At 35.7% G+C, this 13,396-nt stretch overlaps 1 protein-coding gene and 1 long non-coding RNA gene across 4 annotated transcripts in view; both read left to right on the top strand.

Annotated features, from left to right (window-relative positions):
• Wdr11 (WD repeat domain 11) overlaps positions 1-13,396 on the top strand; it is a 55,851-nt gene that overhangs the window by 30,652 nt on the left and 11,803 nt on the right. For all 3 annotated transcript variants that reach the window (XR_002392667.2, XM_087185209.1, XM_087185208.1), the window contains exons 14-19: positions 3,759-3,867; positions 5,525-5,649; positions 6,304-6,451; positions 10,361-10,467; positions 10,854-10,968; positions 11,514-11,685. Coding sequence is in view for 2 of the 3 variants with exons in the window: in XM_087185209.1 (XP_087041335.1) it covers positions 3,759-3,867; positions 5,525-5,649; positions 6,304-6,451; positions 10,361-10,467; positions 10,854-10,968; positions 11,514-11,685 (776 nt within the window). In the remaining variant the exon portion in view is untranslated. The remainder of the gene's footprint in view (positions 1-3,758; positions 3,868-5,524; positions 5,650-6,303; positions 6,452-10,360; positions 10,468-10,853; positions 10,969-11,513; positions 11,686-13,396) is intronic.
• On the top strand, positions 11,692-13,319 carry LOC147825723 (uncharacterized). Its single transcript, XR_015440443.1, has 2 exons — positions 11,692-12,750; positions 12,850-13,319. It is a non-coding gene; the product is annotated as an uncharacterized LOC147825723 (long non-coding RNA).

Raw genomic sequence — 13,396 nt, 5'->3', positions numbered from 1 at the left:
ATTTTTGGGAATCTTAGCATTTTATTAGATTGGTAAAACCAGCGACCCAGTTTTGTTCTGTGATAACTAAATTGATATAAGCACTTTCAACGTACTTTAAACAATTATCTTACAAAATTCTTTTTATTTCCGATAAACATGGGGCTGCTGAGTGAAATAACTCATTTTCCTTATTTATAATTTGGACTCAATTACTTCCAGAAATTGTTTTGAATTTTTGTTCCAAGGGGAACTATATGTAAAGCAGGATTCTTAAAAATAGAAACTGAATAAAAAACTATCAAAGGAATAAAGAAAGAGAATGCTTTCTAATAATTTTTTGCAATTGTTTTGGCTTTTTTAGCCTTTTATATTTCCATATAAATTTTAGAATCAGCGTTATCAGTTTTACCAAAAGGTCTTCCTGGATCTTTGATTAAAGAAGATTGTGCAAATTCAAGCCCAACCTGGGCAACTTAGCGATTTAGTAAGACTCTGCCTCAAAATAATACAAATTAAAATTAAAAATCCTTGTGACCTCAGTGCTGAAACAAAAAGAGAAAAGAAAAAGAGATTGCATTGAGTCCATGTCAGAGTGGAAAAGAATTGACATTTTAATAGATTTTGCAATTCATGAGCAAGCTGTGTCTCTCCACTTAAGTTTTCTTTAATTTGTTTTAGCAATATTTTGTAGCTTTCAGTGTATAAGCCTTAATGTATCATTGTCTTGGTTCCCTTTCTCATTGCTGCGACAAAATACTGGATATCCAAAGTTAAAGGGGAAAAGGTTTATTTTGTCTCACAGTTTGTAGAAGTTTCAGTCCATACTTGGCTGGCTCCAAGGCAGGGTGTCACGGCAGAGGGCATCACAGAGGAGAAACAGTTCATGGCAAGCAGAAGGCAGCAAGCTACAAGTGACAAGCAGCAAGCAGTGACCCTCTTCCTGTCCCTTGTATCTTATCCAGGCCACCTGCCCTTAGGGCGCGTAGCACTCATACCCAGGGTAGGTACCCTTAATCCTCCCCAGAACATGCCAAACCGATGAGTGGGATTTAGTAATCACACACCCTTAGTCCCAGCATCACACACTCTAGATTCAAGCACCTCTGAAAAAGCCCCACCTATGACTGCATGAGGCTTTGAGGGGACATCTAGATACAAGCCATAACAGTCATGTTAATTATTTTTGAGTGTTTTCTTTGATGCCATTAAAAAATTTTTTTTCTTTTCTCATTGTCAATTGCCAGTTATTCATAATTTGTATACTAAAATACAGTTACTTTTTTGATACTGGCCTTGTACCTTGTGACCATGTAAAACTTAATTATTCTAATAACAATTTTGTAGATTCCTTAGGATTTTCTCTGTAGACAGTCTTGTTACTTGCTGATGAATTTACTTTTACTTCTTTCTTTCATATATGTACACCTTTGTTTCTTGCTTTGCCTCACTGAATATAACTAGTAAATGTTGAATATGAGTGGTGAGAGCTTATGTATTTGCTTTGTTCCAGGATCTTAAATCCTAGGAATTTAATATAAATATTTAATGCTATAGAAGCATTATTTTTCCTGTAACCTATGAGTTTTGATGTAGTGTTTTCATTTTACTTCATAGTATTTTAATATTTCCACAAGGTATTTGTGGGAGTATTTTTTTAACTATTTAGTGTTTTCCAGATACATCTTTCTGTTAATTTTCTAGTTACTGTTTCGACAAGAGAGCATGTTTTACATTATTTCAGTCTTTTAAAATTTCATATGATCTGTCTTTTGACCCAGAATATAGATGTTGTGTATTCACTGGTGTTGATTAGAATGTTCATAACTGTCAATTCTAGTTGATTGATATTGTTATTGGAGTGTTTTATATACTTACTGATTTTCTGCCTCTGTAGTCTATGAATTACTGAGAGGTGAATGTTTTAATATCTGACTTTGGTTAATTTATATATTTTGCTTTTCAGAAACTCAAGTTCTTGCTTTGAGTATTTTGAAACTCTGCTGTTAGGTACATACATATTTAGGATTGTTATGTCCTTTCAATTCATTGATTTCCTTACTATTGTGAAATATCCTTTTTATTACTCTTCTTAGGAAATGTCTGATTTGTCTAATATTAGTCACTTCAGCTTTCTCTTGGATAGTACTTGCATCGTATATTTTTTCCATTTTCATACTTTTAATCTAGCTGTGTCTTTATGAAGTTGGCTTCTTATAAACAGCATATAATAGGAGCTTGTTTTTGTTTCTAGTCATAATCTCAGCCTTGTCATTGAAGTGTTTAAATTTTTTTGTTTTTTGGTACCGGGGATCGAACTCAGGTCCTTGCACTTGTGCAGAAGGCCGCAAAACCACTGAGCTAAATCCCCGGCCCTGAAGTGTTTAAATTATTGATATAGTGTAATTATCAGTATGGCTTGTGTTTGAACCTATCATCTTGCTACTTGTTTTATATTTTCTATGTTTTAATTTTAAAATAATAGTTTTTTAGTTTATTCATTTCCTTTGCTGTAATTCACATAAACAAGAGTTCTTTGAAGTCTAATGCGACTCCATTCTGTTCTGTTTTCAGTCGCAACTCTGCATATTCCTGCTGAATTCATACATCTAAAACAACTGATCTCAGTATCCCCTACTTCAAAACTTTTAGTATGATTCATTGTTTTCTGTGGAATAAACCCCTGCATAAGCTAGCACAGTATTTAAGATCTTTATAACGTGATCCAAAATTTACCTTTTAGTCTCCTTTTTATGATTGTTCCCACACACTGTGTATAAGGAAGCATAGTCTCCAGTGCATTATGTCCTTCCCTGTCCTGTCATTTGTCACATCTGTAATTGTGTCTGGAATTTCATTTCCCTGTTGTCAAAATTAATCTTTTTCATAGTGAATCTTTATAGCATTTAACATTCTTTGCTTATACATAGATGCCTTTATATGAGATGTAATAAACAGTATAGCACATAGTACTTGTATAATCTGTCATGGTGTGTGTTGTCCTTATCCTTTAAATTAATCCAGCATTTTGTGAGGAAGACATGGCTGGTATTAATACCATTTTAAACATGGAGTAAAACTCAAAAAGGTTACATAGTTTTTCTGAAGTCCCATGATTATCAAGTGGTAAATATGGTCCTGAGCAGAAGCATCTAAGTCCTTTAATATATTGAGTTCTGGAATCTTCTTGCTCTATTGTGTTTTCTTGATGTTAGCTAATGCTTATGAATATTGTTTTAGTTCCTTACTGGTTACTGAGGTATCAGTGCTCAGTTCACCTTTCTTGAATTGCATTTGTTGATTCATTATGTACTTCCAGGCTTAACAGAAAGTGAGTAAAAAATACCATTTGTTGTATACTTACTGTGGTAGGGTGTTAGAAAATTTACCTACTTTTTATTTAAGTGTTACCATAATCTGCATACCAATTCATTGGTATAGATGGTAGTATTTGCATGTCAGATAGGGGAAATTGAGCCTCAGGAGAGTTAAAGTGAGTTGTGGCACCAGGATTGGAACCCAGGCCACCCTTTTGACCAATCTCCTCATCTGATTTGATCTGTACATGCTTTCAAAGGTTACCTGAGAGCTTTACGTTCTTATGAGTATTAATCATAGGACCTGAATGGTAGTTTAAATTGTCTGTGCTTGGAATGTGTCATCTGAGTTTTTCTTAATTTGCCAAGCATCTTGTTTATACTAAGTCTTGATGAAATTTTTGCAAAAAACGGGCTTACTTAGTAATTTTGTTTATTTCTATTTTTTGTTGTTTATTTTAGGCAGTATTTGGCAGTTGTTTTCAAAGATAAACCCCTGGAATTATGGGATGTTAGGACCTGTACCCTTCTTAGAGAAATGTCTAAAAGCTTTCCTACAGTAACAGCTTTGGTAAGTTATAGTTTAAGAACTGGATGATCTAAGTATATATGTATGTAGTGAATGTTTTTCTTTAAAAATTGTCTTTTTTAAAATTGACATCATTACCGCCATGTGTTTTCTTATTAAAAATGTGTATTCAAAGAAGGTGATCTAAATAAATGGATGTAACTCTTAGATGGATCAATTTAGTATTAGTGCAATTCTTGCTAAAATTTCATTTGAGTACTTTGAGGAACATGATAAACATATTCTAGAATGTTTATAAAAGAATAAAGGCCCTATCTAGCTAAGTCACTCTTGAAAAGAAGAGGAGTAAATGTGCTAGGTGCAGATGAGACTGGGGGTGGCTTACACTACTAATATTAGGACATACTACAAACTGTGGAAACAATATTAGTGTTGTATTGACACAAAAATAGAAAATGGACTAATCTAATAAAGAGCTCAGAAACATCATGAATATTTAGAAGAGCAACACACAAATCAGTGAGACAGACTGTTTAGGAGACAGTATTGGGAGAATTGTCTCACCTTCTGGAAAAAAATACTGTATCTTAACTAACACCACTTACAAAAGTGGTCTCCACAGGGTTAAAGACCTAAATGTAAAAAAGAAAGCTATAAAATTTAATATAACTTAATAATATAATTTAAGAGAATATTTTTGTGACCTAGGTGCAAAAGTGGATGTCAGAAGCTCAAACCAAGAAAAAAATTGATTATATCACAATGAATGATTTATGTTCAATGAAGGGTGCTGTTGTCTTATAAATCTTCCAATATCTAAAAAATAACAAGGCACTTCTTCAAAGTAACAGTGAAAAAATAGGAACACCGGTGGGAAAATGAACAAAGTGTGAGTATTAGTGAGTGAGGGAGAATCCTGAAAGGCTAACAAGCATATAAAAGTGCTTGACTCATCAGTTTCAGAGTTGCACAAAGTAAAATAAACATCGTATATATTTTAGACTAATAAAAGTTAGGGAAACAGCATCAAGAGTGGGTAGAATATAAGGCTGAGTATCCTTTGCTGAGAGAACAGATTAAAAATTGTTAAATATATGTGTGGAGTGTTACATACCATGCACAAACAATAGGGAGAGGACTTAAAATACATTAAAAACAATGAACAGACAAAGAAACAGGATGATACATAAGCCCAGTGCTACTTACATAAATTTAAAGTACATGTTAAAAACTTAGTAACTATATATTGAGAACTTCTGCACGAGAAAGATTGGATTATTAATCAACAATGAATTAAATACATTGGAATAGGTTCTAATATAAAAGAATAAATGGTTTGGGGTGAGTCTAAACCTGATAATGCTTCCTGATTGGAGGAGCATAGTTCTTTTTCCCTGTACAGGTAAGAGGTAAGACAAGGAGATGGGGGATAGGAGATGTAGTAATTGAATTCCTTCTTTTCAGTTTGTAAAAAATAAAAAGTGTCAATACTTCCTCTTGTAAGTTTTCCATTAATTTTTTTTACCTTAAGGTATAAAGTACATTCATTCAGCTTTTCTGTAAATAGGTAAACTCTAAACAATTCATGTGCAGTAATAGTAAATAGTGCCAGGCAATGGTGAATCTGCCCTTCTGTTCTGGAAGGATGTGTTGAAAGAAGGAACCCTAGCACTTCTAGGTTTGTCTGTCTGCTTCACAGGAGTGGTCGCCATCTCACAACTTGAAGAGCCTGAGAAAAAAACAGCTTGCTACCCGAGAGGCCATGGCCCGCCAGACTGTGGTCTCGGACACGGAGCTGAGTATTGTTGAGTTATCTGTGATCAGGTAGAGTTTGCTGTTCCTGCCAGTATCATTTGCACCGTCAGTATAATAGCTGAGAATTTGACGTGTCATCCAAAACACAAAAGCTTTTCTTTCATGTTTCAGTACATACCCAAATTATTGAAGTTTATTGTATTGCTTGGTATAATCAATAACATATGCAGTACTGTCCACTCATCAGCATCCATCAGTGAATATGGTCAGCGAAATGCCTTTCTGTCCCATTTACTTGAGCTTCTGAAGCACAAATGAACATAGGATAAACAAAGATCATATTATCATTTGTGCGCACCAGGAAAAATGTTTTGGGAATTCTAAATTTATGTACTATCCCCCAGCCATACCAGTTTACAAATAAAAAGCTTCAGCTACAATAGTAAATCAATGTGATTCCTGTCTGTGTTGAGTTCTGCAGCAAAAAGAGCTTGTGTTACATTTACATCAACCCCCTTCCCCCACTGTACCAGGTAAACTTCCTCCCATTTATGATTGGGAGTGATTTATATTTTTACATTATTAACTGGGCAAGATTCATTTCAGACTTTCCAAAATGGTTTTGAACCTCCTGTTAATGCATGTATCCTGTGGGTGGGTTAATTAATTATGGGTATCACTCGGAAAAGAAACATCTTTATCTAATTTTTCTCTATCCCAAAGCTTATTGCAGGAGGCAGAAAGTAAATCGGAACTCAGTCAGAACATCTCTGCTCGGGAGCATTTCTTATTTACAGACAATGATGGCCAAGTTTATCATCTCACTGTTGAAGGAAACTCTGTGAAAGATAGTGCTCGGATCCCACCAGATGTGAGTCTGACCCTTGGTTAAATCTCCCTGATCAAGCATTTTGTTCATCCATACCCAGGGAAAGCATAGTTAAGTGGGAAAAGTTCTTCAGAAAAGCTTGATATAAATAAGTTTTAGTATTTAAGGAGGCATTATTACTAAATAAACTTGCCCCTTACTGCTAGAGAATAGTATTATAATTATTTTGATTAAATATTTACTTTGTACTACTCATGTTTATCCCCGTGATAGTCCACAAGGGAGAATAAGTAACTTTCTCAAGGTTACCTGGCTCTTTTATATGGTGGAATGGTGTTTAAAATTTAAGTCTCTCTGACTTCACTATCTGTCCTTTTTCCATTTCAAGTATTTCCCTGAAAGATTTGACTTACAGTGTGGTATTTTTGGGTAACAATCAAGTTGTAGATATAATAGTATTGATATTTACTACTTCATCTATGTCCCCTTTTTTGGCTTTGTGGAATCCCTTAACTAAAGTTTGATAGTTAATTGCATCAACATGTGTGTCACAGGTTGTATTTAATAGATGGATTAAGAAAATGGTTAAGTGGAGATATGAGAGGGTTTTTAGAAGTATCTATATATATTTAAAATTGCCATCTAAAAAGAGAATGTTCTAGTAGAAAGCCAATCCCCAGCCCTACATAAGACTTAGGGTCACATGCTGCAGTCAAGGTGTTGGCTGCAGGAGTCATTTAAGGTAAAGGGGGCAGACAGATGTGCTTCCGAGACGGCTTATTCACATGGCTGCTCCAAGTTAATGCTGGCCATGGGGAGAAGCCTTGGTTCTTCCTCCTGGGGCCCTTTCCGCAGGACTGCTTGAGTCTTTTCAGGACTTGGTAGCTGGCTTCCCCCAGAGTGAGTGATCCAAAAGGGAGCAAGAAGGAAACTATGGTGTCCTAAATAACCTAGTTACAGAAGTCACACTCCCTCATCTTGTCAGTGTGCTGTTGGTTTTCACATCAGCTTTACTCCTTGTGGGAGGTGACTGCCAAGGACCGTGAATACCAAAAAAGGAAGAATTAATGAGGCTCTCTTAAAGGATGACTAACAAATCTATATTAATAGCCATAGAAAAATTGAGGGCATTCTTCCCCAAAATATTGGAGGTAACAAGTGAGAGAACTTTTCACATTGTAATTTAATTTTTACTATTATATGAATAAATCACATCTGAGTCAGTAGTATCTAGTATTGCAAGTCATTTTCAGAATTTTGAAAGGTAGGAAATAAGAATGTAAACATAGAAGTTTGATGTTTAGTAGTTATAATTGGAAAGAAATTTAAATATGTAGAAAGAACAACTTCTTTAGAGTTCAGACATACAAATTCCATGTAACACTGAATTCTTTGGAAACTCAATCTGCTTTCACAGCACTCTTTATGTGGCAGTTCCTCTTCTAGAGCCCCAAAGAAGACCCCTGTCTCAGCTCTTTCAGTGCCACACACAAACAACCCAGTCTCTCAGCTTTTTCATTACTGCATACTTAAAATTGAAAGCAGAAATTATCTGAACCAGATAATTTTTGAGATGCCAGTTCCCTCAGCTACCCCCAAATAAGTTTTAAACTTTTGAAATTAGACATATGAATATTCCTTTTTATAAATGCACTTTTCAGGATGGTAATTGTACCACACAGCTTTTAAGATTTTACCTCTTTTTGTGGAGGCCTGCAGTCAGGATATACCAAGTCTCTGTCCTGCTAGGTATTTTTTTTCCTCCACTAGATACAGCTCTGCAGCAATGACCAGCTTAATAAGGATCCAGCCCTCCCGTGAAATTAGTACATATTTTAGAGAATATTACTTTTGGGGAAAGGGAATTAACATCTGTATAGTATGCGAGAAATTGTTTTGGTTTATTATTTTTACTTTTTGGAATTAATGTTTTCCAGTGACTAATGTAAAATGTAGATAGAGGTTTTGTTTATTTTAATCCAATATTTATCTTACCATTCTCTCAAATGTAAAGTATTAAACATTTGTTTTGAGTTGAAAGATTCCCTCTATATTTTGGCCCCCAAATTGTAGAGTAGATAAAAATGGTAAAAGAAAGGAGAAAATGTGATATATTCTAAATTATGTGTATGTGGAGAATATGTAGTTGATTGCTATTTTTAGGAAACTGGAGCAAATGAGAGTGTATCTCTGACTTGTGCCGGCCTTACTTCTGACCATCCAGATGTCCTGTCTTAAATGTAGGGAACACATGCTCTATATGTGACTAGTATCCTCTGGACATTGGGTTTTGCTTTGGTTCCCTTGTGATTATTTAAAGCCACACAGTATTTGTGCAGCACATCCTCGCAGAGCACCTTGGCATCTCCACGTGGCATGTGTCCCATCAGCTCTCTGAAGTGGAAAGTCTGGTTGTCTGTACAGTTGTGTTAATGTTGGTCTAAGCTAGTAACCATGATTTCTAGACTAATAAACTAGTACTCTAGTTTTTCAAAGTTAAAAAGTGGTATGTAAAATTTGAAAACTAAATTGAATAGCAAATTCTTAAACATTCTATTAGTATGGTTAGGAAAATAGAAATAAAATCTGAGAGTATTGCTTCATATTATACAGAATTTCATTTAGTATAACTAAATTTTTTATTATCAAACTGATTATAATATTGATATTTTAATTCAGTTTTTCTTTTCTGGGGGACTTGCTACTAGGATTCTGCAGTATTTCATATGGGTGCCAGTCTGTTAATAGTGTCAGTTTGTCAAACATTGACACTTTTCCTACTCTTAACCATAGATGCCACATATATTTTTATATTGTGTCATAAATGAAAAAACAAGATTTTTTGTAATAAGTAGAAAAAGTAATTGAGCAGTGATATTATTTAATAGCTAACATTGTACTGAATTTTTGCAGCGTGGCAGGCACTGCTTTACAGCCTGTACCTTTATGAGCTTATTGACTGTAATACCAACTCCTCAAGTTTCATAAGCTTATCTTACTCTATTAATGATAAATGCAAGGCACAGAAAGGTGAAATAAATGTGCCCCAAGTCCCACACCAGTCTAAGTGGTAAAGCTAGGTCTCAACCCCTGACCATGTGACTCCAGAGCCTGGGGTGTTAAGGTCTCAATGGCACCACCTCTCTGTTTATCTGCTGGAAATGCAAATTCTCTTCCTGCACTTTGGATGTATCACAATAGTATCTCATTCTTACAGTTCTGTTTCTATATGTAACTTATTTGCAGAGCTTCCTGTATATCCAAACTATAGTCTTTAATAAACCATATATTTTCCCTTTCATTACTCCAGAAGTTTGCAGAAGATATCAGTAAAACTCTGGGTCATCTTTTTCAATAGAAAAATTACAGCAGTTAGTTCCGGAACTAATTGAGTTTCCTTTATCCTTTTATGGTGTGGGATAAGTTAGCCCTCTGAAAAGACTTTCTTGTCCTTTATTTCTTTTTTTCTTCTTCTTTTAGTTTTCTTTTTTCCAAGACGTTTCTTCCTTAAAAGACATCCCTTCTCTAAAACTCTAGCTCTGAACCAGGCGTGGGGGTGCACACCTGTAATCCCAGCACTTGGGAGACTGAGTCAGGAGAATTGCTGTGAGTTTGAGGCCAGCCTGGGCTACATAGTGAGTTCAAGGTCAGCCTGAACTACATAGCAAGATCCTGTCTCAAAAAAAAAAACTTAATTGATAACCTAGCTCAGTCTATCAAACTGAAATCTCTTATACCTTCATAATTGAAAGTGATGTACTGTGTAGCTATTAGTTTCTGAAGTCTGTATTTTAAAATTCAATGGCATTCATAATAAAGTAAAATCCTTTATAATTAAGCTTTATTAAATATTTTTTATTTCATTGTGACCATTAAATAAAAATATTTCTCTATTCTGATGTAATATCAGTAGTGAAATTTATGTGTCTTTTTGTTGCTGTTGTTTTCCAGGGAAGTATGGGTAGTATTACCTGCATTGCTTGGAAAGGTGATACATTAGTGCTTGGAGATATAGATGGAAACCTAAATTTTTGGGATTTGAAAGGCAGAGTATGCAGGTATGACTGTTGATCCAAGAATGAAATTTTTGTTTAACAGAATAATTGGAGGCTTGTGATTTGTAAGCAAGACCAGTAAATATAGCCAAATGTAGCTTTGAGCCTTGGGTCCCTGGTCACTTGATTAGGGAAGAAGGGAATTGAGCCAAGTTCTGGACCCTTTTCAGTAAACCTTTCCCTGTAAGTGGCCCGTGCAGAAACCCTGGGATGTTACTCTAGTGCATGTAAAAAGACAGGACCCTCTGTCAGATTTCCCAGGATGTAAAGTGGTTGTCCCATCATCAGACCTTATTAGAAACAGAACTAGGCAGAGATGTTGGACCTAGTTCCTGCTAACTACATTCATTCTGTCTAATATTGGTGTTTTTGTTTTTGTTTGTCCTCAGAGGAATACCTACACACAGAAGTTGGGTGAGGAAGATTCGATTTGCCCCTGGCAAAGGAAACCAAAAACTCATAGCAATGTACAATGATGGTGCTGAAGTGTGGGATACTAAAGAGGTAGGCCCAGCACTGTGAGGATGAGACATAAATGAGGCTGGTGGTCACAGAAACTGGTTTTGTTTTTCCTCTTCCTGACTTGGAAATGAAAACTGTATACTAGGACCAAGAAATAGAGGGAGGGGCAGAGAACAAAGGGGCAGAGGATGTAAAAAGAAGTAAGATGTGTTATGTACATGTACCAGTTCTCCACGATGAATGTAATCATTATGTACTGCAAAATAATAAGAAAAATAAACTGCCAAAAAACTGTAAGTTCATGAAGCTTCTTATAACAAATTTTGTTTTAAAAGTTTTTATTTTTCAGTATTTCTGTTCTAAAGGTGACAGCTTCACAGGTGATTCATTGATTCTCTAATGTTATTGCTATGATTGAGACCTTTAAAACACAATTTGCATGCGGAAAATAGGCTTTCAGAGGCAGTGCAGTTCTATATTTGGTTTGGGCCTTTGCCACAGCACACTCTCCTATGACCATTTAATCCAGAATAATAGATAAACATCTTCTTTTTCTGTCTGACAGTGATGACAATATTCATTCACAGGTTCAGATGGTGAGCAGTCTAAGAAGTGGAAGAAATGTGACCTTTCGGATCTTGGATGTGGACTGGTGCACTTCAGATAAAGTGATCTTGGCATCTGATGATGGGTGCATCAGAGTCCTAGAGATGTCTATGAAGTCTACATGCTTTAGGATGGATGAACAGGAGTTAACTGGTATGGGGTTCTCATGAAAGGATGCTCTGAAGCCGGTATTTTGTCACAAGCTACCCTCTTCTAAAGTGAGAGCTGCTACTTGTTCACTTCAGTCATATTTTCCAAGAATCTGAATTTAAGAAATAACATGTTCCTGCTGGTTTGAACCACCGGTGGTTCATGCCTGACTGATTCATTGAGTGGCTTGTACCACTGATGGTGCAAATGGATCTATCACTTTTATCGATCTTTTTACTAATAAAATTAATAAAAAGCAGCCCAGTGAGACAGTCCAGCATGTACTACCATTGGTTCAAGCTGCCCGGCAATAAGACATGGGAATTATGGCCCCATAGTGAATATGTTAAAGCTTGAGTATTTATTACTGCTGAGACACTTATTCACTGTAATTGCAGGTGTCAGTCATTCCCAACTCAGGTTGGGGAAGCAGCCCTTTTTGACCCTTCTCTGAATGATGTAGCTACTGGCTTTTTAATAATGAGCCTTATATCTTTTGCAACCAATATATCATTGAAAAGTATGTTCTGATTAACATGAATTTTGATGCCCATGACTTGTTACATGACCAGTCAAAGCATAATTGGTGATTGCAGTGTCCTGGTTGTTTTGAGAGTTTGGTGGGGGTGATGGGTGGGGTGGTGTGTTTTTCACCAGAATTAAAAATACAATAGTAAAATAACTCCATATGCGACTTATTAAGAAGAATGCATCATCCATCAGTTTAAAGGGCAGCTTTTGTTTTACAAAGTGCAATGTTCGTCCTTGATAGATGCTTTTAGAGGGAGGCAACTGTAGTCTAATCCTAATTGGAGCAGAGGAGGGACTTCTGGCATTGTGTACTCTCATACATTTGGTACACGCTTCAGACTCTGATTTGTAGAAAATTTCTTGAGAAACTCATTTGTCATTTACTGAGTCAACTCCAGAATATGTGACTTTGTTGAGTCGATATTTTGGCGCTTTCAGAACAGTAAAGTTTTAAATGCCTGCCCTTTTTCTTTTTCTGTATGGTCATGTTCAAGGCACCACCAAGTTGCTGCTGGTGTTGGTTGGGCTGCCTGTAATGTAAGTGTGGTTTTTGTCCCTGCCCCACCCCTGCCCAATGTATTGGGTGCCAGTACTTCTCACTGTGAAGGAAGTAAGACTTACTCTGACTGCCATCAGATGAAACCAGAAGTCAAGCATTGCAATCCCACACTTGATCTTGGATCATTTGCCAGCTGTGCAGAACTGTCAGGACCTCCCAGGGAAGGCCAAGCAGATCTTAAGCCTGAAGTTAAGGAAACTGGGGGGAACTTCATGGGATTTCTGGTTTTTTTAAAATTTAGTTACTAGTTTTAGGTAAAGAAATGGAGAAATATAAACGTTTGAAAAGCATTTCTTTCACCTTTAATTTAAAATTATAGTCTGAAAATCTCCAAAGCCATGGCAACTTGTTCTTAAATTAAACTGACTCTTGACATGGATTCCATGATATTAACCCAAGTTTAATACCTTACTTGAATATCTGGTTTGCAGCCAGATTTTAGATTGCATTTTCTTTTAAAAATTTTCTAATGTCCAGTCTCTAATGGTACACCTTAGGAAGAATAAGGAAAAAGTTGTAAATAGTAATGGAGAAAGGTCAATAAAGTTATGTATACATTGTACAGATTGATTGAATTTTAAACTGAGAATAACATTCAGTAAAGGTTAAAGAATAAAAGCTGAT

Source organism: Heterocephalus glaber, unplaced genomic scaffold (assembly GCF_053883595.1).
Source record: "Heterocephalus glaber isolate CG9 unplaced genomic scaffold, H.glaber_assembly_v1.0 deba00001497, whole genome shotgun sequence".
Lineage (NCBI taxonomy): Eukaryota > Metazoa > Chordata > Mammalia > Rodentia > Bathyergidae > Heterocephalus > Heterocephalus glaber.
Note: the sequence above shows the minus strand (reverse complement) of the source record. Positions and strands in the feature narration are given on the sequence as shown.